The 27,240-nt window shown below is 34.6% G+C and overlaps 1 protein-coding gene and 1 non-coding gene across 2 annotated transcripts in view; one reads left to right on the forward strand and one right to left on the reverse strand.

Annotated features, from left to right (window-relative positions):
- LOC145294121 (mRNA turnover protein 4 homolog) overlaps positions 1-27,240 on the reverse strand; it is a 212,197-nt gene that overhangs the window by 163,395 nt on the left and 21,562 nt on the right. The window contains exon 3 of the mRNA XM_080141223.1: positions 6,798-6,901. Within this exon, the coding sequence (XP_079997349.1) occupies positions 6,798-6,901 (104 nt within the window). The remainder of the gene's footprint in view (positions 1-6,797; positions 6,902-27,240) is intronic.
- Positions 12,300-12,504, forward strand: LOC145294437 (U2 spliceosomal RNA). The gene has a single exon (XR_013869869.1). It is a non-coding gene; the product is annotated as a U2 spliceosomal RNA (small nuclear RNA).

Genomic DNA, 27,240 nt, shown 5'->3' on the forward strand with positions numbered 1-27,240 from the left:
TTCAATTACATACCAACCTGTGTACGCTAAGGATATCAAACATATCAATAACCTGGCACAACTCAAGGTGTTGTCTTCAACAGTCGAGAATATGTCACTGACAATCAGTCCAACAGTGAACTTGTTGCTTTCTGGCTGCTGTCTAGCTATGTACAGTCCTAGGATGTCTACCCTCCCAGGCTTTACCATCTCCCTGAAAAGGGGTTAATCTATTATCGCTTCTCTACTATTATATAAAAGGAACTGTGTGCGTGTGCACATGTGTGAATTTTTTCTCCTAAATTGCTGGGCTGATTTTTCTAAAATTTCACACAAATGTACTTTATGTGCCTGGTAGTGTTCTTAGATTGGTTTTGGATCGGAATGTCTTTGATAAGTATTGATCATCGAAAAAAATCTGATAAAAGGGAGAACAGATGATTTTGACTAAGAGTAAGTTAACACCTTACACAGCCTGACATCACAAGTACAAATGAGAAGTTTTATTACTGCACAAGCAGAACAGCCTGGCAGATAAAATCAGAAGTAGGTTCTTTGACATGACAGGGGTGCATTTGAAATGAAGGTTTCTGTTTAGAGCACAACTACATTTTAAACTTTAATTCAAGCCATTATATAAAAATAATTTTAAAAAATCAACAGTAGGTTCTTTACAGTGCAATGTGGACCAAGTCATTGCGGGGATGCAAGTGAATCTTCCTCCTGGTGCACCAGGGTGGGTCCCCAACGACAGCAGGCAATTTATTGATTTGATCGAAAAAATGGGCAATTTCACTGATTTCGATGACAAAATATGGAAGGGTGAAACATTCCTTGATTCTCATTCAATCATGGGCAACGTCAGGTCTCCTTATTAGTTTGTTTTATTTATTTACTAGCAGGTGTACCCGGCGTTGTGTATAGGGGGGGGGGGGTAAAGTGAAGAATGAGTGAAGTAAAAAAAAACGATCTTAAATTTCTTAGAGAAAAATCGGCAAACGAAAACAAAAAGTAAACAGCGGACAAAGGTAAAACTTCTTTCAAAAAGAAATTGGAAAAAGAAAAAGCAAAAATCATGGAAAAACGTGTTTGGAAAACCAAAAACAAAAAAAAAAAACACAGTGAAAAACAAAAAAAAAATGGCATAAGTAACCCTTCGATTTGGTTAATTCCAGTTTTTTTTTTTTTAAGCGACTACGAAGTAACCCTTTTATTCGGTTAATTTAAGTTTTTTTAAGCAACTAAACAAAAAAAAAAATGGCATAAGTAACCTTTTGATTCGGTTAATTCCAGTTTTTTGAAGCAACTACAAAGTAAAGAAAACTCAAATCGGTGTTCCTTCGTAACTGTTCCTTGTGAACGATCTTGCAACGATGTTAAGTGGTGGCGGGGAAAGGAGGAATTTATTAGAGAGAAGATATTTTACCACTTCCATTGATTGTAACTGATTTTGGCCGTGAACTCTCAGCAGAAAAAATATAGAGGAAGTGGAGAGGTAATAGGCCTATAACACACCTCATATTATGCTGCAGTTTGTGCATATTACATTTGCATGAAAGGTCTTGAATTTTAATCGTATTAATGTCAAATTCAAAGGGGAAAAACGGAGTTCATTATATATATATATATATATTAGTAAATGTGCTCGGCGTTGCCTGGTATTAAATGGAACATAAAATTTCTTTAAAAAATACAGTAAAAAAAAAAAAAAAAAAGTCTGAGGCATGTGCATGCAAGTATGTTTATTTTGTAAATGGTTCACTTTATATAAGCAAAAAAAAAAAAAAAAAAAAAAAAAAAAAAAAGAACTTGAGTTGAGATCAAAACCAAAACCTAAAGACAAATGAGTCAAGTATGATAACCATTAGGCCAGCATGACGCGATCTTTAAAAGGTGTTTTCAAACTACTTATAAGTAATCTGTAGTGTGAACTATTCATGCATGTGCATTCGTGAAACAGTTAGCAAACATAAAAATTTGATGGCTCCCTCGTGCCATTTTTTCTGGATGAAAACAGATTAAAATGTTTTCCACATGTCTGAATAACCTATATACTAAATTTTAAGCCTGTAGATTAAAAATTTGTTGAGTATATAGGTTGAGAAGTATCCTCACACACGCACATTCTCACTTTTATAGATATCGGTCTGAAGTATATTTCTGTTTGGGCCTATGAGGCCCACTCTCCTAGGCATTATCTTCCCTCTGCAAAGCAGCTAAGCTTATTGTTAATCACTTAAGGAATCCCTACAGAGGATTCTTGACAAGGCTGCTAAGGCATATTTGTAAGCTAGAATGCATTGGTTTTTCAAAACCTGACCTGACCATGTGTCTAACCCTTTGCAGAATAAATATGTATGACACTTTGTTTTTATGCAGATGTGAAATGATATAATCATGGTTTTGCAGAAATTAACATTTTACCGTTTAATTTTTTTCAACTTTTTCTTTTGTACTTGTATGGACCATATCAATGAAGAAATGAGAGAGGGTGAGCCATTTTTGGAAGAAAATGAGAGAGGCTGAGCCATTTTTGGAAGAAAATGAGAGAGGGTGAGCCATTTTTGGAAGAAAATGAGAGAGGCTGAGCCATTTTTGGAAGAAAATGAGAGAGGCTGAGCCATTTTTGGAAGAAAATGAGAGAGGGTGAGCCATTTTTGGAAGAAAATGAGAGAGGCTGAGCCATTTTTGGAAGAAAATGAGAGAGGCTGAGCCATTTTTGGAAGAAAATGAGAGAGGCTGAGCCATTTTTGGAAGAAAATGAGAGAGGCTGAGCCATTTTTGGAAGAAAATGAGAGAGGCTGAGCCATTTTTGGAAGAAAATGAGAGAGGCTGAGCCATTTTTGGAAGAAAATGAGAGAGGCTGAGCCATTTTTGGAAGAAAATGAGAGAGGCTGAGCCATTTTTGGAAGAAAATGAGAGAGGCTGAGCCATTTTTGGAAGAAAATGAGAGAGGCTGAGCCATTTTTGGAAGAAAATGAGAGAGGCTGAGCCATTTTTGGAAGAAAATGAGAGAGGGTGAGCCATTTTTGGAAGAAAATGAGAGAGGGTGAGCCATTTTTGGAAGAAAATGAGAGAGGGTGAGCCATTTTTGGAAGAAAATGAGAGAGGGTGAGCCATTTTTGGAAGAAAATGAGAGAGGGTGAGCCATTTTTGGAAGAAAATGAGAGAGGCTGAGCCATTTTTGGAAGAAAATGAGAGAGGCTGAGCCATTTTTGGAAGAAAATGAGAGAGGCTGAGCCATTTTTGGAAGAAAATGAGAGAGGCTGAGCCATTTTTGGAAGAAAATGAGAGAGGCTGAGCCATTTTTGGAAGAAAATGAGAGAGGCTGAGCCATTTTTGGAAGAAAATGAGAGAGGCTGAGCCATTTTTGGAAGAAAATGAGAGAGGGTGAGCCATTTTTGGAAGAAAATGAGAGAGGCTGAGCCATTTTTGGAAGAAAATGAGAGAGGCTGAGCCATTTTTGGAAGAAAATGAGAGAGGCTGAGCCATTTTTGGAAGAAAATGAGAGAGGCTGAGCCATTTTTGGAAGAAAATGAGAGAGGCTGAGCCATTTTTGGAAGAAAATGAGAGAGGCTGAGCCATTTTTGGAAGAAAATGAGAGAGGCTGAGCCATTTTTGGAAGAAAATGAGAGAGGCTGAGCCATTTTTGGAAGAAAATGAGAGAGGCTGAGCCATTTTTGGAAGAAAATGAGAGAGGCTGAGCCATTTTTGGAAGAAAATGAGAGAGGCTGAGCCATTTTTGGAAGAAAATGAGAGAGGCTGAGCCATTTTTGGAAGAAAATGAGAGAGGCTGAGCCATTTTTGGAAGAAAATGAGAGAGGGTGAGCCATTTTTGGAAGAAAATGAGAGAGGCTGAGCCATTTTTGGAAGAAAATGAGAGAGGCTGAGCCATTTTTGGAAGAAAATGAGAGAGGCTGAGCCATTTTTGGAAGAAAATGAGAGAGGCTGAGCCATTTTTGGAAGAAAATGAGAGAGGCTGAGCCATTTTTGGAAGAAAATGAGAGAGGCTGAGCCATTTTTGGAAGAAAATGAGAGAGGCTGAGCCATTTTTGGAAGAAAATGAGAGAGGCTGAGCCATTTTTGGAAGAAAATGAGAGAGGCTGAGCCATTTTTGGAAGAAAATGAGAGAGGGTGAGCCATTTTTGGAAGAAAATGAGAGAGGGTGAGCCATTTTTGGAAGAAAATGAGAGAGGCTGAGCCATTTTTGGAAGAAAATGAGAGAGGCTGAGCCATTTTTGGAAGAAAATGAGAGAGGCTGAGCCATTTTTGGAAGAAAATGAGAGAGGCTGAGCCATTTTTGGAAGAAAATGAGAGAGGCTGAGCCATTTTTGGAAGAAAATGAGAGAGGCTGAGCCATTTTTGGAAGAAAATGAGAGAGGCTGAGCCATTTTTGGAAGAAAATGAGAGAGGCTGAGCCATTTTTGGAAGAAAATGAGAGAGGCTGAGCCATTTTTGGAAGAAAATGAGAGAGGGTGAGCCATTTTTGGAAGAAAATGAGAGAGGCTGAGCCATTTTTGGAAGAAAATGAGAGAGGCTGAGCCATTTTTGGAAGAAAATGAGAGAGGCTGAGCCATTTTTGGAAGAAAATGAGAGAGGCTGAGCCATTTTTGGAAGAAAATGAGAGAGGCTGAGCCATTTTTGGAAGAAAATGAGAGAGGCTGAGCCATTTTTGGAAGAAAATGAGAGAGGCTGAGCCATTTTTGGAAGAAAATGAGAGAGGCTGAGCCATTTTTGGAAGAAAATGAGAGAGGCTGAGCCATTTTTGGAAGAAAATGAGAGAGGCTGAGCCATTTTTGGAAGAAAATGAGAGAGGCTGAGCCATTTTTGGAAGAAAATGAGAGAGGCTGAGCCATTTTTGGAAGAAAATGAGAGAGGCTGAGCCATTTTTGGAAGAAAATGAGAGAGGCTGAGCCATTTTTGGAAGAAAATGAGAGAGGCTGAGCCATTTTTGGAAGAAAATGAGAGAGGCTGAGCCATTTTTGGAAGAAAATGAGAGAGGGTGAGCCATTTTTGGAAGAAAATGAGAGAGGGTGAGCCATTTTTGGAAGAAAATGAGAGAGGCTGAGCCATTTTTGGAAGAAAATGAGAGAGGCTGAGCCATTTTTGGAAGAAAATGAGAGAGGCTGAGCCATTTTTGGAAGAAAATGAGAGAGGCTGAGCCATTTTTGGAAGAAAATGAGAGAGGCTGAGCCATTTTTGGAAGAAAATGAGAGAGGCTGAGCCATTTTTGGAAGAAAATGTGGCAGAATTTAATGTCATTAAAAAGTTTTAATTTAGCCCTCCATAGAGAAGTGATCAAAATCGATTCAACTACAGTCTAAGGTTGGAACTGATTATTACATTTAAGAGGGCAACGACAAAAACTGCTGCAACAACTGTGAATGTTATGACAGTTGGTGAGTAAAGTTGACCTGGAGTTCAGTAGCTTTATTTTTAAAGAAAAAAAAATTAAAAAGACAATGTTTTGACAAAAAACAAAATACCAACACATGGGAAACAAGCAAAAGTCTCTCCCGGGTGAGCTGTTTAGTATAGAGTTGAATTATAAGGGAATCAATATATCTAACTTCAGTTTCAACAATATTTGTACAAAAAAAACAAAACAAAAAAAAAAAACTATAAACTTATGTCCTAGCATTTCACAAAAGAAACTGCCCATAAACCGATTTATGACACGCTTAGAGTTTTATATAGAATTTTCAGCAGTGAATCATGCTTAAGCATGAAATAGTATTTTGATGCCCCCCCCCCCAACTCTACTTATTCCTTATGTTTCGGTTTCAAGTATTTTAAATGCATAATATGGACACAATCTCAGATTTTAAAATTAAAAAAATATCACAATTGCATTGAATTTGATCCATTGTCAATGGATACCAAAAAGGCAAGATTTCTTGAGAACTTTTAATCTTAAAGTCTTAAATCTTATTTTCTAGGATCAAAATCATGTAATAAGATCTTAATAATTTGAATAAAAATTCTAAAAGTTTCATATCATATCTTTATTTTAATCTAAAAGGACATAAAATGGTGCAAAACTAAAAAAGTTCCGTTTAATTTTACTCATCCTGGAATGAATGTTCTGGTTTTATACAGCAGTGTCCAAAACTAAGGGACAAAAATTTTAAAATCTAATATTTGTTAGAAATAACAACTGTGAAAAGCTGAAATTTTCACAACTAATAGTTGTTATCATCCATTTTCACAGTGGTTATTTCTAACAAATATTAGGTTTTAAAATTTTGTCTCTTAGTTTTGGACACTACTGTATATTGAAAATAGTACATTTTCAGAAATTTTATGTCATCTGATTTTAAACAATTTTTTTTTTTATTAGTAGTGAAACATAAGAATGGGAAGCTATTGTGACCTTGACCCCCCCCATGACGTCAAGTGAAACAAAAAAAAAAATAGAACAAACTTCACAGAGCAATTTAGCATGAGAAACTCACACAAGTTTTCATATGAATCAAGTTGATATTTTGATTTTGTAGCTCTGATTTTATTTCTGTCAATGCGAAGATATTTTAATCTCTACTACAAAGTGGGAAAAAAAATCTAGCTTAAATTATTCACAAGTGAGTCATTAAAATGCAAACAATCTTTTTTAATTTTTTTGCTTATCCCCTATAAAGATATTTTCTAAATAGTTTACCAAAATAAAAATAAAAATTCAAATTTAAGCCAACACATAGTATTTTATAAATTCCTTGTCATATTTCTAAATTCTAATTTAGAGACATAAAATAAAGTTTTAAAAAAATAGAAAAGCTACAATATCTGGAAAAACTGAAACAAATCAAAAGGATACGAACCTACTGTGTGTCCATTCATGTCGAATCTGTTTTAACTGTACATTTCGCATATTTTCGACAGAAAAGATGAAAATTCGAGCATACTTGTCCACACAGTCTTGAATCTGGATAAAAAAAGGGAAAAACTAAGTGATATAAAATGTCAGTTATAAAAGTTTAATCATAAAAAACATGAAACAATTTGAAACACCAGTTGCAGAAGGGAATTAATTTTAAACAAAGACAACCTAACAATAGTTAGAATGAACAAAATTGCTAACAGACAATTTCTACCAGATCCTGGTTTGATAAAATAAACTTACTTCACACATTCATATTGTTTGAAAAATGATGAAATTAAAAGCAAAAGTATTTTTTAATATAAATTTCATTCATGCTGGGCTCCCACTTTGAGGCTACAGAGGAATGATATGGCTATAGTTCTGTGGATTTGCAATGCAAACATTGATGAGAGTTCTGACTCTCTGCCTTTGAAGCTGAAGGTATCTAGACTGGAGTCTGCTCCATGTTACAACCACAGAGAAATACGGCCATATCAAATGAAGCTGTTTGGATAAATAGATATACACTGGTAAGTGATAAAAAAAAAAGAAAAGAAAAAAAGGGAGTCTAAAAAAGATCTTGGAATGATCCTTAGTAAACCAACTTAAATGATAACATTTCATGGAGAAAGACATACAACCTGCATCTAATCATGTGAAAGAGACATGTTAAACAAACATGCCATATTTGGTTACCAAAAGTGAACCATGGGTTTACTTTTGGCAACCTCATAACTTGCTTTCCTTATTTTATCCTTTAATCCTCACATTCCATGAGCAATGTTTCTGACAAAGGGGGGGGGGGAATTGTTTTCTGGGTTTGAATCTATCCATCCAACACTTATCGTTGACAAGTTTTTGAATTAGTATTTTTTTTTTTTAGTTCCTTACAATAACTGGCTTCATACTTTGTCTGGAGCAATTTCCATAAAAATAAAATGTCCAAGTAAAAATGTGACCCACCTCCTCCTCGCTCTCAGCGGCATGAAAATAGTTTCAATTGTTAGAGTTGCATTTTAAATTTGAGAGTGAAAAATATTAAGATCTAACCAGGGGTGTGCCACAGTAGTAATTTATTTTTAGCAACAACTAAATTTCTGTTAAATTTTTAAGGAATACGAGTGTAAAAACTGAAATAACTAAGGTATCCCCCCCCCCACATAAAAACAAAACTAATTTGCGGTCTCTCTTGAATCTGCAAATAAAGCACCTATGTACCTGTAGATTAATTCCCATTTTAGCTACAAAAATATTAAGACAATATCTTTTAGTATCTATTAAAAGACAAGGAAATTCTTTAATTTTAACCAATCAACTCTTCTTTTTATTTATGAAAATTAAATTTGCATACACAATTGTTCTTTCCTTATGATTAGCATCAGTTATTAAGATTAAGCCTCCTCTTTGTTTATAAAAATAAAATTTGCAAATGTTAATAAATGAAGTGAACCAGATACACGCATGCTCACTTTTATTATATAGACTAGCGGGGGGGGGGGATATATACATACAAACAAACACATACATACAAACACGCATTTTCACTTTTATTATATAGATTAAAAATTTTTTTAAATCTCATTTCTCTCAAATACGAGCAATTTCTGACCCCTCCCTCGCAGGAAATTTGTTCTTTCACAGATGCTCCTACTCTCAACATCCAAACCCTGACTAATAAAAATGTACAAATTTGAATGGTAATCATTCAAGACAGACGATTAATGGCCAAAATCCAACAGGGTGGAGTCAGAATCTGACCGATTTGGTGATTACATCGTTGGAACGAGTACAACAGACAAAATGATGCAGTACATTGTTTGAGTACCCGTCGATGATAGCGTTTCTCAACTTTTATTCTCATCCAATCAGTGTAGAGAGATCTTTAAAATTCAAGATAAATTTTGTATCATTTCAGTGGATGTATTATGCTTATAAATTTTGTATTATTAATATAATAATAAATCATTAGAAAGCCATAGAATGCAATGCGAGGGCACTAATAAACCTGGTCTGGAACCACAGTGCATGGCTACCCCCTTTTAGTGTGATTGATTCATAGATCTTGTCAGATAACCCATAATTATCAATCATACACATTTATTATTACTATTATTAATTTTTTTAAAGATTTTTTTACTATCAGAATAAACAATGAAATTTTAGCGGGACGCTGGAAATTCTGTGTTTTCCACATTAGTCTCAAAACGGCACTCAACCTAGGTGGGTTGAACCGTCTTCCTCTGAAGAAGAAAGTTTCATGGGAATATTAAATTCACAAACTGTCCTTAGTCGTTTGTAACACGAGATTTGAAGTAATAATCTCTTTGAAATAATGTTTTTCAAGGTCAATACTATAAGGTCTGTTGGTTTTTAAACACCATATTAATCCTATTAGGTCATTTAATGCTGTAAAAGGTTATTCATCGTAGATTCTTATGTGTAGGTTATTTGCAATAGTATTAAGTCTTATGGGGGTCTTTCCTTTTCCAACAGTGGAATATTATAACGAGAAAAAAATTTGATTTTCTTCATTTGTTGTAAAAATAATTGCCTTTGTTAGTTAAATATTCTTTAAATAAAACTTTTTTATTTTAGCAATTCTTTGTAAAACATTTTTTTTTTTAACTCTTGTTCACCTCAAACATATATCGTCAGTTGGACTTAAGGGGCTACTATTTGGGACATTGTTTACAGAGGACTATTCAAGGAGTGTTAGTTTATATAACATTTAAACTTCTGCATAGCAGTACAATCAAGGAAGGACATTGCCAAAAGTGACACTTTTCACAATGAATTTAGTTCTATTCATCATAGAGACTCACTACTTGACCCATATTGTAGCTAATGAAATCTCACGTCTTATTTAACCTTGAGTTAGAAAAGTTTGGTCATGATCGAAATTTTGACAGAATTTTGACTTTTGACATTTTTCTCCAAATTTTATCTGTACATCTGATGCTGCTTAACAAACACCAAGAAAAAATCCAAGCCTGATTAAGTAAACAGTTTTTGAATTCTCAGTTCCACGGCGCAAGTTTAATAATCAATCATACAATAGTAAGGCCTAAATAAGGCTTTGACCATTCCTTGCATTGTAGTTAAAGACATGCAATTTCACAACTTGTGTTCTTGTTTCATAGAAAGCATGTCAACTTTTATGGAAATCACACCAGACAAGGCATAAAACCACTTGATGTAAGGAGCTAAAAAAAATCGACTATTTCAAGATCAAAAACTAGCCAATGATAAGTAATATGGATAGATTTCAATTAAGAAAACGGCAATTATTCCTCCTTTGTCAGAAACATTGCTCATGAAATATGAGGACTAAAAGGAAAGTGAGACTTACAAGGCTGCCAAAGTAAAACCCAATGTTCACTGATCAGCACAATATTAGACTCATTTACATGGTCACCTTTCTGCGTGATACTAAGTGATACTAGAATGTGAGCTCGTTCACCTGATCAACAACATTGGATTTGATTGCAAAAGGGTTAAATGTTAAAAAAACAAGTCATGAAGGGTAGGGGAGAGTATGCATTATAAGAATTATAACATCATTGGTGATGTAGAATGAATAACACATTTAAATATCAACATATACTGATTTAAATATCAACTACATAAATGAAAGAATCAATATAAATGAATCCATAAATATTAGTCATTTTATCAATTTTTACCATTTGACAATATTTTTCAGTTTTATTCAAACTTTTGCTTCAACTGAGAGCGATAAAACCATATATTTAGGATGCTACACTTCACAAATCACATATCAGCTTTTTGCAATTGAATTCCTAAGCACTACTTGAAATCATTGAAATGAAACTAATAAAGACAAAAATCATTAGTTTTTTGAAAATTTCTCCTTCAACAAAAAGTCAATCAGCATGCAAGATATTTTACTTGGTTTCAAGTCAACGCTAACTATATATAAATTCTTATTAAGACAATATTTTTAAAATGCATTGTTTACAACCAACAAACTCTGAATATATTTTTTTTTTGTTATTTAGCTATTTTAATATTTTTGAACTTTTAAAAAAAGTAAATAAAACTTTAATTCATAAACTCTGAATAAACAGACAAAACTGTTTTTGAAGCATGTTAAGATGCAAAAAAACTTTATTAAAAAAAAAATTATTCAATTTCACTTTCCTTCCTTTTTGAAAGTTGAAACTTTTCTTGTTAATTTTGAACCATATCTGATTCATGTTCAGAAAACGAAGGAGTTCTTTGGTTGTTTTTCATTTTTTTTTTTCTTTGCAAGTAAATATCTGTGTTGTTTCAATGGCATGCTTTTGGCAAAAACGTGTTGTAGAACTTCTGTGAACTTTTTGTGGTGCATATTTGTTTTAAAGGTATAAGAATTGGCATTAAATCTCTTGGAAGCATCATTTAAAATTCAAAAATTTTGAATAAAAACAAAATTGTTTTCGAAACATGTTAAGATGGGGGAAAAAAAAAATGGAAAGAAAAAAAAAAAGAAAAATCAATTTCTTTTTTTTTTTTATTTCTTTTTTAAAAATTGAAACATTTCTTCTCAATTCCAGACAATATCAGATTCATCTTCAAAGAACGAAAGTTCTTTGGTTGTTAGTTAATATTATATCATTTGTTAAAATACTCTCCCCTACCATTAAACATATATAACCAAGTTGAAATGACGTTTCATTTTTTTTAATGAAGAAAGGGAATATTTTCATATTTGGAAGGAGTTGGGTTTAAAGGCTATGATAATGCAGTCTTGTAGACGAACACTGTTAATTATGAAGCAAGGCAATAAAAGAAAAAGAAAAATAATGGCAATAGTGAAGTGCATGTAAAGTTCCCAAATTTTAAAGTTTCAAAAACTTTGAAATTTTTACAGAATATTATTATCCTGGTGCAACACATTTTGTTGGTGAATAAAATTTTGTAATTGAAATCTTTCTATATTGTCATTGTTCTTTTACTTATTGCCTCGTACGCAACAGTATTTTTTCTACAAAACTGCTTTGTCATAGCCTTCAAGCATAACTCTTCACACTTACGCAGAATGCTTAAAGAACCCTCCTCATTTTTATAGCCTGACATTTGAGAAGACATTTTAATTTTTCTTTTTCTTTCCACCTTATTATTCGTTTCTTTTTCTCAAAATTCTTCACATCACAAAATGCATTGGATATACACATGTCCACCTTTACTAAAAAAAACTTGTCTATAAAGTTCTTTGATAAATAGAATGCTATGATCACAAATCATTGTTTCAATTTAACAAACATTATATTACGCTTTATCGCTCCGTCCGTTATCATGCTGTGCATTCCTAAAAAAGGAAAGTGGAATATTCCAATTAAAACTTGTCACCCCTTAAAAGCAAAGTGGAATATTCAAACAAAATAAATTAAGAACAATAAATAAATAAATAAAACAAAAAAAATTGTGTCGCTGCTGAGGCAAAGCTAATAAAAATGATTTGTCTTTCTTGGCCTTTTGGCTAAGAAAAAAGTGTAGTATCTGTTCTTCAGATGCTACATTTCAATTTCTTCTCTTAGTGGAGGAGAAGAAATCCTTTGCGACTAAGACAATTTTTTCTCCACGTTAAAAAACGACCCTGGTGTCTAAATATGCCCCGTATGGAGGCATTGTGAATAGGTATTACGTTTAATGTAACAAAGTTTTAATATTTATTGCAAAGTTTTAATATTACAAAAAGTAACTGGGAAAAGTAATTTCTGGTTTGATTACAAAATGCCTTGGAAATGTCCCTTCTGATTAATTATAAAATGCACTAGAAATGTTTCTTCTGATTAATTATAAGATGCCCTGGAAAATGTCCCTTCTGATTATTATTTTTTTTTTTTTTGTTTACTTGCCTCCCCACAAAGACGGAATTGGACAGGATGTCGGTTAAAAATTTTGGTGGAAACCAGCTTCCAAAAAAGGGGTACTCTGATCAATAACAAAAATAAAAATTGTATCAGTAATGAAGGATTTCTCCTCCATTAACCAAGACCAAAAAAAAAAAAAAAAAAAAAAAAAAAAAGGGGGAATTTAAGTCACTGGAATGCTGAGACTGATACTACACTCAGAAATTCATGTTGAAGCAATGGTTGCCTAATCTCTAACCATGTTAATGTTTTCATGTATTAATTTCGAAAAGCTGCTGAAACAGTTTATGATTTAAACATTACTTTATTTCAAGTATATTTTAAACAGTGGGGTGGGGGATATAAAGTCAGTCCCGGAAATTACTTAAACCGTTTACAATTTAAACATTATTTAATTTCATGTATATTTATAACAGTGGGGTAGGGGAAATGAAATCAGTCCCGGAAATGGGTGAAACCGTTTACTCATTAAACATTACTTTATTTAATGTATATTTTTAACAGTGGGGTGGGGAATATGAAGTCAGTCCAGGAAATGGCTGCAACCCTTTATGTTTTGGACATTACTTTATTTAATGTATATTTTTAACAGTGGGATGCGGGATATGAAGTAGTCCCGGAAATGGCTGAAACAGTTTACGATTAAAACATTACTTTATTTCATGTATATTTTTTAACAGTGGAGTGGTGGACATGAAGTCAGACCCGGTATCGAATGTGATAAACGCAAATATATATTAGCAGAAAGCATCGCCCTGTATTGAATGAGATAAGTGGAAAACATAGTAGCAGAATACCCAGTGTCGCCCAGGATCGAATTAGATAGGTGAAAAATATATACTAGCAGAATATGCGGCGTCACCTGGGATTGGATAAGATAGGTGGAACATATATACTATAAGAATACCTGGAATTGATTGATGTGTTTGTAATTAAATAATCATCCCAGGCAATATATCAAAGTTATTATTTAAGTAAGGGGGAGTGACATAGTGGGTTTAAGTTATAAAAATTGTCGAAATTAGTAACATATCCAAGAATTATGAAAACTGATGAAATGTGAGTTATTTGATTGGTGTTTTTGTAATGAAATAAGCCCAGACAATATATCAAAGTTCTTATATTAGTAGGAAGGGGGCATAATGTGGGTTTTTAATTATAAAAAATGATTGCCGAAATTAGTAACATATCCAAGAATTATGATAAATGATGAAATGTGAGTTATTTGATTGATGTGTTTGTAATGAAATAAGCAGCCCAGCAAATATATCAAAGTTATTATTTTAGTAAGGAGAAGACTATAAGGTGTGTTAAATTTATTAGAAATTATTGCCGAAATTAGTAACATATCCAAGAATTATGAAAAATATGTGATTTAATAAATTAGTGTGTTTGGAATGAAATAATCAGACCAGACTATGTATCAAAGTTATTATTTTAGTAAGGGGGGGGGGCGATGATGTGGGTTTAAATGATGAAAAATGATTGTCGAAATTAGTAACATATGCAAGAATTATGAAAAATGACGAAATGCGAGTTAATTGATTAGTGTGTTTGAAATGAAATATCCAGCCCAGAAAATATATCAAAGTTATTATTTTAATAGTGTGGGGTTATTAATGTGAGCAAAAAATATAAAAGTGATTGTCGAAATTAGTACCATATCCGAGAATTATGAAAAGTTATGAAATAATCGGACCAGACAATATATCAAAGTTATGTTTTAGTAAGAGAGGGCGATGAGGATGGTTTACATTATAAAAAATATTGTTGAAATTAGTAAGGTATCTAAGAATAACGAAAAATGGTGAAATGTGAGTTAACTGATCAGTGTGTTTATAATAAAATAATCAGCCCAGACAATACATCAATAAAAATTATGAAAAAGAATTATCGAAATTAGTAACATATCCAAGAATTACGAAAAATGATGAAATGTTAGTTGATTAAATGGTGTGTTTGTAATGAAATAATCAGCCCAGACAATATAGAAAAGTTATTTTAGTAAGAGAGGGCGATAGAGATGGTTTTAATTACAAAAATTTATGGTCAAAATTAGTAACATATCCAAGAATTATGAAAAATAATGAAAAGCGAGTTTATTGATTGGTGTGTTTATAATAAAATAATCAGTTCAAAGTTATTATGTTAGTAAGAGAGGGCAATAAGAATGGTTTTAATCATGAAAAATGATTGTCGAAATTAGTAACACATCACAGAATTATGAAAAATGATATGTGATTTAATGCAATAATGCGTTAGCAATGAACTAATCAGACCAGACAATATATCAAAGTTATTATTTTAGTAAGGGGGAGGGGTGATGGCGTCGGTTTAAATGATAAAAAATTATTGCCGAAATTAGTAACATATCCAAGAATTATGAAAAATGATGAAATGTGGGTTACTTAATTGATTAGTGTGTTGTAATGAAAAAAATCAACCCAGACAATATATCAAAGTTATTATTTTAGTAAGGGTGAGGGGGGGGGGATGAGGTGTGTTTAACTTATGAAAAATGATTGTCAAAATTAGTAACATATCCAATAATTATAAAAAATGATGAAATGTGAGTTAATTGATTTGTGTGTTTGTAATGAAATAATCAGTCTAGACAATAAATCAAAGTTATTATTTAGTAAAGGGGGAGGTGCGAAAATGTGGGTTAAAATTATGAAAAATGATTGTCGAAATATAAGTAACATATCCAATAATTAAGAAAAATGATGAAATGTGATTTCATACATTAGTGTGTTTGTAATGAAAGAATAAGCCCAGACAATATATCAAAGTTACTATCTTATTAAGGAGGGGGGGAGGGGGAGGGGTAATGTTGGTACAAATTATGAAAAATTGTCGAAATTAGTAACATATCCAAGAATTATGAAAAATGATGAAATGGAGGTTTATTGATTGGTTTGTTTGAAATGAAATAAGCATCCCAGCAAATATATCAAAGTTATTATTTTAGTAAGGTTGGGCGATAATGTTCCTTAAATATATAAAAAAATATATTGTCGAAATTAGTAACATATTCAAGAATGAAAAATGATGAAATGTGAGTTAATTGATGTGTGTGTTTGTAATGAAATAATCAACCTATACAATATATCAAAGTTATTATTTTAGTAAGGTGTGCAAAATGGCAAGTTACAAATGATGAAAAATTATTAACATAATACCATATCCAAGAATTTATTACATATGAAAAATGCCGCTGTGGAATTTCCACAGGTCACGCTAGTGCTATAATAAAACCATAACACTTCCTTGTTTTGGGAAACAAACTCTCCCAAATTATAGTTTTATATATTTACTTGTAAAGTGATGTTGAAGTTATTGATGTGGACTATCGAACCGGCATGTATATCCAGCCCCTCAAAAATATTTTGGGTAATTGCTCTAAAATAAGGGATTTTATTATCTTCCACTTTAAGTTTGGAGATCATTTTTCAGGATGTTCATATGTAATCAGCTAAAAATGTAGAATCTGTAGAATTGGAGGCAATGACCTTTACAATAATACGCATTTTTTTTTTTTTAATAAGGAACAAGTTCAGCTTTTATTTGGAAAATTATTCCCTCTTCATTTATTGCCTCATTAAAGCAGGCATGATAAGCTAGTTGAAACAAAGGTTGCGGAGTCAAAAGTATAACACCTGATCGACTCTTAGGATTCCAAAAGATCTGATTCAGACTTCCAAGAGAGTTGCTTCTTCAGCAAATAAAAAAAAATCAGATCAATTCCTAGAATTCTTATGAGTCCGACTTCCAAAACATGACTTGAAATCTCTTGCAAACTCACTCTCCTTACTCGCCAGTGAAACATGCAATAAGTTTACAGTTCCCTGCATTTCATATTCATTAAAATTTAATTCTTCATAGAACTGAAAGGCACGAAAATTATTCATATACGTTCCTAAGAAACACAGCAACCTTTTTATAATAATGACTGAAAACAAAAAAAAAACTTGCTTTCAATTTAATAATGGACTGATTTATTATTAGCCTCAGCAGTTATGAAACGCAACAAAGGAATACCCCCCCCCCAAAAAAAAACAAGCTTACAATTATAAAATCAATGCTATTCAAGCGGGCTAAAATTATCTATGAAAATTTGGTTTTCTTTTAAAAAGATAAAATATTGAAATTATTAACTGCATAATAAGGAATAATTTCAAATTAAAGAAAAAAAAATTAGTTCTAAAATGCTAAGTATAACTGGAATAATGGAAAAGAATGTTTTGTAAAATCTTACATTTTTATCAGTCATAGAAAGAGTGTTGTACTTATATAATTATCAATCCAAATCGAAAAACTTAATGTGAAAGTTTCTGAATTTTTTTATATAAGCAGAATTGATAATGTGTTATTTAAAATACTATTCTCATTTCGGAGATTATTCTCAAAATGTTCCGTCCAATGTAACCTCTGACCTTCTTCAGGCATATCAACCCTCATATAAAAATCTAGAAACATTATATACAAATAACTCAACACTCTTTCCATTTCATAAAAACATCTCACATTCTGAATTCTAATGATCATGGTTTGTTGGAAGAAAGAACAAACATTTTTCCACCATCTCCTGGAGGGGGGGGGGTACTATCGCTTAGAACTGTTTATATACACCCTAGATAATAATATCTACGATTTGGGAAAGCTCGTAGCGTCTAGATTTACTTACAGCGACTTTTACAAAATTATTGCTATTTTGGCTTCTCATGTGTTGATTCGGCTTTTTCGTATAAAAAGCGAAACTAATTCAGAACTAACACTGTTCTTGGCATCGTGCCGGGAAAAGTCCAGAAGCAATCAGCTTAGATCAATGTGGGGCGCAAACTCCATATATCAGACAATTGCTATTCAATCTGGACAATGGGGAGCTGGTTTCCCCCTCCCCAACATCTTGGGAAAAAAAAACAGTCAAAGTTGGGTAAACAAATCCAAAATGCCCTGCAGAAAAAGTTAAGTCTGCTACTTCTATTTGACCTCATTAATGAGGTCAAATAGAAGTAGCAGACTTAACTTTTATTGCGGCCACATGTCAATTCTGTTTTTAATACTTAGATAAATAAATTCAAACATATTTTCGTTGTATGTCGCGGTGGCCCAGTAGTTAACGTCACACATTTTTCTTTCACACTTTAATTTCCAACTTTGCCTCAAGGGTTCGGGTTCGATCCTCATACTTACCCTATCAAAACTTTTTTTTATTTATTTTAACCCCCCCCCCCTCTCCGGAGTTTTGATTTACCCAAAACCACACACACACCTCCAAACACCCTTCAGACGACAAATATTGAAAAATTGGCAAAAAGCATTAATTCCTTCACCTTTAACTGGGTACTTTTCTACAAGGAGGGGGGGGGTCGTTTTTTTTTTTGCTGATATTTTTGAAAGTCATCGCCTCTTTCGGATTTTCTAGCCTTAATTTAAACCTATGTCACTTCCGGTTTGGCGATGGCCACAATCACAAAGACGTCACGTTTTTTTTTCACATTCTTTTCCTCCTTTTTCGAGCCTGCCTGCCTACTACCACTTTTTTTTTTTTTTTGCTCAACAAACACTTCCAAACACCTGGGCACCCAGGCTAGTTCACCAATAAGAGCCATTGTTAAAATGCACCTGAAGAAGGTCAGAGGTTACATGAGTCAAAACATTGTGAGAATACTAAAAATAAAAAGTCTGAATGATCCAAATCATATAAATAGGAAACATTAACATTTGTATCAAGGATATAAAGTTATCCTGCAAGATTTTAAAAGTTGGACCTAAATAGCATTTTCAGTTGACACATCAAAATTTGATTCTGATAAGCCAGTCTTCATTTATTACTTCTTGTTATACTATGCTATCGTCACCATAATAACATACACTGCTACAGTTTGTTTGTTTTTTAAATTCCTATTCTCTTACAAATAAATTTTTTTTGTATAATTTAAAAAAGAAAAAGTGCAAATAAAAATTAAAACCCAAAACGGTTTTACTGAATCTCAAGCAATTCAAGTTAGATACAGTTAAAATATGAAATATTATAATTACACAAATGCAATCATCACTTTTCTCAAGCATTTCATCAAATTATTAACTTAATTTGTCTGATGTACCTCTACCAGGAAATGCCAATAGAATATGCTCAACTGTTTTTGTAAGCTAGACTAAATTGGCTTTTCAAAACCACACCCAAACAAATACTGTCGAGAAAACAAAATTGTTTAAAAAAACATCTATTGTATCATTACAGCCTCACTACCAAATAAGCATTCACAGAAAGAACTTGTCTAACTACAACCAAAGCAAAACACTTTCCTTTCTCTCTCAGTACTAAGAACTAAACACAACATTCCATTTATGGAAGACGATAAGAGTCTGCTTCTCAACTGACTGCAACGGGGTCGTCTTCAAATTGAATTTAAGCAAATATTTTTGGAACCTCTTAGATAATACATTACTCTTTAGTAATCTCCTTCCAGCTTTATCCACTGTTTCCAATTCCTTTGTGGTGGTGACCATAGCACAACTGATGATTTCTTATCCTCGAGTGGTTTCTGGGCCTTAATAGGTGGTGAACCATCAATATAAAAAAGGTGGGGGGCAAACTTGTAGGAATACTACGAATTGCAATTTTGTAAATTTTAGCAGTCAAAACCATTTCTATACAAAGCCTACATGAAGTTCCAGCTTAACATGTCCCAACAAAGGTTGACATTCAATAAAACCCAACAACCACAACTATATAAAAACTTATGCTTTCTATAACTATTGTAAATGTGCTATTAAAAAAGATTTTTTTTTAATTTTTCATTATAAAAAAAAAAGTGCAACTTATATTCCTTATTGCCATAATATTCAAAATAACACTATTAGTGAGTAAATTAATAAAATACTTAATCCTAATTATACAGATTAGATTCTTTTAGGTTTAACTATTAAAGAAGAGATTGAAGGGGGTTCTTATTGACACCCTTAGAATAATGTAGGGATTTGAGTGGCCATTGACAGGGGAAAAAAAAGCTCAAATCAAGATGGATTGGGTAAAGCATACCCCCCCCTCCAAATTGAATCAAATGGAAAACCGCCTCTGTGGTACCAGTCTTCAAGAATTCTGGTGAAAGAACTGACCCACTAAATTATCGCCCCATTAGCCTCCTCCCGCTTTTCGCCAAAATATTTGAGTCCTTAGTTAATAAAGCCCTAGTCCAGCACCTAACAGCTGCTAAACTCTTGACTGACAAACAATATGGATTCAGGCAAGCCCGTTCAACAGCAGATATCTTAACTGTAGTTTCTGAACGTATATACCGTTCATTGGATAAAACAGGGGAGGGTAGAGCGGTGGCCCTTGATATATCTAAGGCTTTTGACAGGGTATGGCACGATGGTCTTCTAAGGAAAATTAGATCATATGGAATCACTGGAAGAATTCATAACGTAATTAAATCCTTCTTAAGTAATAGAAAAATCAAAGTTGTCCTCGACGGACGTACATCCAAACAATATGACATAAATGCGGGAGTGCCTCAGGGGTCTATCCTTGGACCTCTATTGTTCCTGATATTCATAAACGACCTCCCTGATAATATTGTTTCGGAGATGGGTATATTTGCCGATGACACCACTCTCTATAACAGATATGAGGGGAAAACAAATGAACACATATCCAAGGAAATGGCAGAAACACTAGAGGATGACCTCCAATCCGTAGTGGAATGGGGACAAAAATGGTTGGTCTCATTCAATGCTGCTAAGACTAAGCTTGTTTCCTTCAATAACTACAAGAAACCTTCTCTACCACCAATAGCAATGGCCAAGAACACATTGCCTGAAAGTACTTCTTTTAAACTCCTCGGCCTAACGTTTACAGGGAATATGAACTGGAATAGATACATTGAGAGCATTGCCAAGGCTGCTGCAAGGAAGGTTGGCTCCCTCTACCGTGCTAGAAAACTACTTACGCCTGCCAGTATCCTATACCTCTATAAGGCAACCATTCGCCCATGTATGGAGTACTGTTGTCACATCTGGGCTGGTGCATCTGCTGCTTGTCTCTCGCTCCTGGACAGGGTTCAAAAGAGAGTCGCAAACCTGATAGGTCCTGAACTGTCATCTAGGCTTCAACCTCTGTCCCATCGACGAGATGTTGCATCCCTCTGCCTGTTCTACAAATACTTTAATGGTGAATGCTCTGACGAACTGCAAACACTTGTACCTCCCCGACGTAACTACCCCCGACAAACCCGACAAGCTACTAAGTCTCATCCCTTTACAGTGGAGATCCCTAGGTGCAAGAAAGCCTTTTACTCCAATAGTTTCTTCCCCAGAACTGCGGGTCTTTGGAACTCCCTTCCGGGATTCTGCTTTCCCAACTGCAATGATATGCAGAAGTTCAAGTGTAATGTTAACAAACATCTTTCTACTCTTCTCCCTTCATAATAACCCCGCTAATTAATTCCCTAATAGTAGCCCCCTGCTTCAAAGTGGCACTGTGCCTTGTTTGGGGTGAAAATTGAATAAAAAAAAAAAAAAAAAAAAAAAAAATGATAAAGCTAGGATATAAAGCTCTAGGAATTCGCCAAAAATCAGTCTTTTCTTAAAAAAAAAAAAAAAAATTCAATCCAAAGAAAAAACAGACGTCCTGATCATGAGATCGGTAATAAAATTATGTGACAACTTCATGTGTGGTTTTCATGTCAACCGATAATCACCCATCAAATTTATTTTCAAAGCCAACAATAGATTACTTAAAATAGAAAATATAATAGCAGAAAAGAAAATTTTTTTAAAATTATGAAATTAAATCTACTAGAATGCATTTCAGTATAATCTTTTGTTAATAGAAAAGGAATTTGGAAGCATTTAAACTGTTGAATAGAAAGTAATTTCTTTAAAAGGTTGAAAGTTATTTACAGGGCAATAATTTGGCTCAGTTAATAATTTAAATGATCAAACTATACAGTAGTAATTAAATTTACCCCCACCCCAAAAAAGGGTAAAATGACTCCCAGACAATCCTGGGAAGATGTCAGCACGTTTATTATGTGACCTGTTGGTGCCATTGAGAGCAATCACGGTTAATTACTAATACGAGAACACCTAGTGAGCAAAAAGAATAAAATAGGTCCCCTCCCATTTCGCACAGTTTCTATGCATTACATTGTGTGCAATCGGACATCATTTAAATCACATTGGATAACAATCCATTTCATTAAAAAAAACCGTTTAAGTTGGAAAGTATGATTTTATTTTCTATATTATAAAATTTTCTTTAAAAATATATTTCTATTTATACTAAAAAAAAAACAACTAATGTCCACCACAGTAACTGGCTAGGATTCTCTAATCACACAGACGTAGCTGGTAGCGCAACACAGTTTCTCTATATCCCATTCCCTATCTCAGTTGGTTACATTTCCGACACATTCCCCAGACCAGCACGATCAATATGCCTCACTTCTTGATCTCTTTCTGACAACGGTTCCCAATGACTGTACAAAAAATGCCCACAGCCTACTCGGGAATGCTGATCACGCTGTGATAATGGTAGAAATCAGCCTAAATTCTCATCCTAAAACTGAAGACCCACTACTCAAAACAACGAGGTATTACAAAAAGGCTGATTGGGAAGCCATCAGGGAGCTCATCAGAGATGCCCCATGGTAAAATATCTTTACTCTTCCAGCAGAACAGTGTGCAAATGAGACAACTGAATGGTTCAAAACTGCTATTGAAGCACATGTTCCCGCACGGAAATTCTATAGCAAGCCCCACTCCCCCCAATGGTTTACTTCTGCTTGTGCAGCTGCCATTTGTCAAAGGCAGCATGCGTTCCGCAGATTCAACTGACATAAGTCCAGCTCAAATAAACATAAGTTTATAGAAGCTAGAAATAATTGTAAGAGAGTGATAGAGACAGCTAAAACAGATTACTCTGAAACCACCAGAAAGCGCATCGAAGCACAGAAATTAGGAACCCGGGATTTTGGAAAATCTACAACAGCGTAGTTAATAATGGACAGTCAACTATTCCCCCACTAACAAACAATCATGAGGTTGCTTGCACGGCAACTGACAAGGCTAATCTGCTTGCCAGTCGGTTTGCCTCAAACTCCACACTGAACTCGGTACACCACTCACTCCCTGATTTTCCTCTGCGAACAGACGCCACACTTGACGATTTGAAAATCACCCCTTCTCAGGTACATGCTATTATAAAAAACCTAGACACCTCAAAAGCATGTGGACCAGATCTCATCCCGGCTGTGCTATTAAAAAAATGCTCTGCCGAGGTTGCTCCAGTTCTGTCCAAACTTTACAATAAATGCCTTAACGAATCTTGTTTTCCCGACTGCTGGAAAACCGCCTCTGTGGTACCAGTCTTCAAGAACTCTGGTGAAAGAACTGACCCACTAAATTATCACCCCATTAGCCTCCTCCCGCTTTTCGCCAAAATATTTGAATCCTTAGTTAATCAAGCCCTACTCCAGCACCTAACAGCTGCTAAACTTCTAACTGACAAACAATATGGATTCAGGCAAGCCCGTTCAACAGCAGATATCTTAACTGTAGTTTCTGAACGTATATACCGTTCATTGGATAAAACAGGGGAGGGTAGGGCGGTGGCCCTTGATATATCTAAGGCTTTTGACAGGGTATGGTACGATGGTCTTCTAAGGAAAATTAGATCATATGGAATCACTGGAAGAATTCATAATGTAATTAAATCCTTCTTAAGTAATAGAAAAATCAAAGTTGTCCTCGACGGACGTACATCCAAACAATATGACATAAATGCAGGAGTACCTCAGGGGTCTATCCTTGGACCTCTATTATTCCTGATATTCATAAACGATCTCCCGGATAAAATTGTTTCGGAGATGGGTATATTTGCCGATGACACCACTCTCTATAACAGATATGAGGGGAAAACAAATGAACACATATCCAAGGAAATGGCAGAAACACTAGAGGATGACCCCCAATCCATAGTGGAATGGGGACAAAAATGGTTGGTCACATTCAATGCTGCCAAGACTAAGCTTGTTTCCTTCAATAACTACAGGAAACCTTCTCTACCACCAATAGCAATGGCCAAGAACACATTGCCTGAAAGTACTTCTTTTAAACTCCTCGGCCTAACGTTTACAGGGAATATGAATTGGAATAGATACATTGAGAGCATTGCCAAGGCTGCTGCAAGGAAGGTTGGCTCCCTCTACCGTGCTAGAAAACTACTTACACCTGACAGTATCCTATACCTCTATAAGGCAACCATTCGCCAATGTATGGAGTACTGTTGTCACATCTGGGCTGGTGCATCTGCTGCTTGTCTCTCGCTCCTGGACAGGGTTCAAAAGAGAGTCCTGAACTGTCATCTAGGCTTCAACCTCTGTCCCATTGATGAGATGTTGCATCTCTCTGCCTGTTCTACAAATACTTTAATGGTGAATGCTCTGACGAACTGCAAACACTTGTACCTCCCCGACGTAACTACCCCCGACAAACTACTAAGTCTCATCCCTTTACAGTAGAGATCCCTAGGTGCAAGAAAGCCTTTTACTCCAATAGTTTCTTCCCCAGAACTGTGGGTCTTTGGAACTCCCTCCCGGGATTCTGCTTTCCCAACTGCAATGATATGCAGAAGTTCAAGTGTAATGTTAACAAACATCTTTCTACTCTTCTCCCTTCATAATAACCCCGCTAATTAAGTCCCTAATAGTAGCCCCCTGCTTCAAAGTGGCACTGTGCCTTGTTTGGGGTGAAAATTGAATAAAAAAAAAAAAATAAATAAATAAAAACTAATGTTAGAACTGGATAAATTATACTCTTCTAAAAAGCTTAAGACTTTATGTTTTAGCGAAATGAAAGTATATTCTATATTCTACATACTTTATCTTATTCAGTAAAAGTAACCTATATATCTATTTCTAATGGAGATTTGTTATGCATGCCTGAATCCAAAACAATATTTTATTAATGCTTAATTCAGTTTACTATTTCAGACTAATGTGTTACTTTCAATACTCAATTCAGAGTAGGGGTAGTGTAGTATTTGTTCTATAGTAACAAAATCATCCTCCCAGGCATTAATCATTGGGGGGGGGGCAGTTATATACCAGAGGCTTCATATATATATTTCCCCTGGCCTTGATGAAGGGGAGACTAAAGCTTGCTGCTATGAACAGCAAAGGTAGACTTGATTCCAAATATTTCTCATATGTTATATCTCCCCTCTTTTGGAAACGGTACGATTATGAATATCTCCAGTATAAAATAATCCATATACATTGTTGATTGATTGATTGATTGGTTTTACGGCATATCAACCTATGTGGTCATTTAATGCCGGAGTCCTTTTTTTTTTTTTTTTTTTTTTTAACTTTTTTTATTGGGAGGAGGGGAATGACTTTTTCAGCCTTTCCTCCCTTTTTTTATAAAATTGAACTAAGAAATTAAATGTTGTATTTATACATGGATGTGTATATTTGGGTGACTTTAAATTTCCTTAAATTTTCTTATATAAATTTACTTTCCTTAGGTATGCTAGAATATTTGCTGAGTTGACCTTTTCAAAAAGGTCTTCCATATTGCTTTCTGTATAATATAATTTTCTAGTTGGGGCAAGGTAATCACACCCAACTAGGATATGTTTTACTGTGAGTGTCTCCTGGCATGGGATGCACTCTGGCGCCGATTCTCCATTTAGTATATAAGAATGAGTAAAGTTGGTGTGCCCTATGCGCAGCCGAGTCAGTATCACATCTTCTCGGCGTGATCTCTTGATGTCCGGACATCGTTCCTTAAGTTCAGGTTTGATTGAGTATAATTTGTTGCCCTCTTGCTGACTCCACCGCAGTTGCCATTTTTCCTGTATGTATGCTTTTATCTGGGGTCTAAGGTCAGTATGTGGAATCTTAAAATTGTCAGTTGGAAGGGGAGAAGATTTTTTTGCAGCTGTATCTGCCCTGTCATTGCCTTTGATCCCCACATGGCTGGGGATCCAGACAAGAATAATGTTTTTAGTAGTTGAAAGGATATTGATTTTTTCTATTAATTTTGTTGTTAGTGGATTTTCTTGTTTTTGATTTTGTATAGATAATAGGACTGATAGAGAATCTGTGAGAATGATGAAGTTTTTGGTGGTTTCCTCTGAAATTATGTTGAGTGCTAGATCGATAGCTATAGTCTCTGCAGTGAATATAGATGCTTCATTTTGAAGATTTCTCTTCATTGTGGTTTTATGGTACGTTGCTGCACATCCAGTGTGATTGTTGCTTTTAGACCCGTCTGTGTAGATAAAGGTGTAGTCTAAATATTGTAATTTTAAATGTTGAAGTTCGTCGTGGTATTCAATAGGGTTTGTGGTAGATTTGGACTTTTTGTTTAGGTTGAGTTTTATTTCAACTTGTTTCATGGTCCATGGGGGTGTTTTAGGCAGTATGAAGTTGTGAATGCTGGAGATTGGAATTTTCGATTCTTCAATGCTTTCCTTCATTCGGAGCCCGAACGTTTTGATAGTTTTTCTTCTCATGTTAAAGAGTTCTTCATATTTAGGATAGAAGGTACATTGGTATGCAGGGTTGTTTGGGCAAGACTTCAGTTTCAGTAAATATTGAAGGGCTAACTTTTCTCGCCTTAGATCTAGTGGGGGTTCGTGTGCTTCCGTGTATAGACTGTTCACGGGGGAAGTTCTGTATGCTCCTAGGGCCAATCTTAGCCCAGTATGGTGAATAGGGTCTAGGCTTTTTATATATGATGTTCGGGTTGATCCATATATGAAACAACCGTAGTCTAGCTTTGAGCGGACTAGTGCTCTGTAAAGTTTAAGGAGTGTTTCCCTGTCTGCACCCCAATCGGTATGTGCTACCACTCTCAAAAGATTTACAGCTTTGTTACATTTTTTTTTCAGATAGTTTATGTGTGGGATGAATGTTAACTTTTTGTCAAATAAAATCCCTAAGAATTTGTACTGGTCAGTAACGGGTATGGGCATTCCTTCCATGGTTAGGACAGGATCATTATGCATGTTCTTTAGTTTGCAGAAATGCATGCATTTCGTTTTTCTTTTGGAGAATCTAAATCCATTCTCTTCCGTCCATCTCATTACTTTGTTTAAGCACAATTGAAGCTTCCTTTCTATTATAGATATATATCTAGATCTACAGCATATTAGGAAGTCATCCACATATAGGGAGCAATCTACCCCAGGGTTAAGGTTTTTTTACAATGTTGTTAATTCGGATACTGAACAGGGTCACTGACAGTATACTCCCTTGAGGTACTCCATTCTCTTGTTCTTTCAAGTCCGAGAGAGCTGTGCCAACCTTTATTCTGAACCGTCTATTTTTTAAAAAATTTTCAATAAAAATTGGCATTCTGCCTTTTAGTCCAAGCGCCTTCAGATCCTTTGTAACACCGTACTTCCACACAGTATCGTAGGCTTTTTCCATGTCAAAAAACACTGCTGTTAAATGTTCCTTCCTTACAAAGGCTTCTCTGATGAAGGTTTCAAGTCTGACTATGTGG

The sequence above is a fragment of the Euprymna scolopes genome, chromosome 15 (assembly GCF_053919585.1).
Source record: "Euprymna scolopes isolate OS-2025 chromosome 15, ASM5391958v1, whole genome shotgun sequence".
NCBI lineage: Eukaryota > Metazoa > Mollusca > Cephalopoda > Sepiida > Sepiolidae > Euprymna > Euprymna scolopes.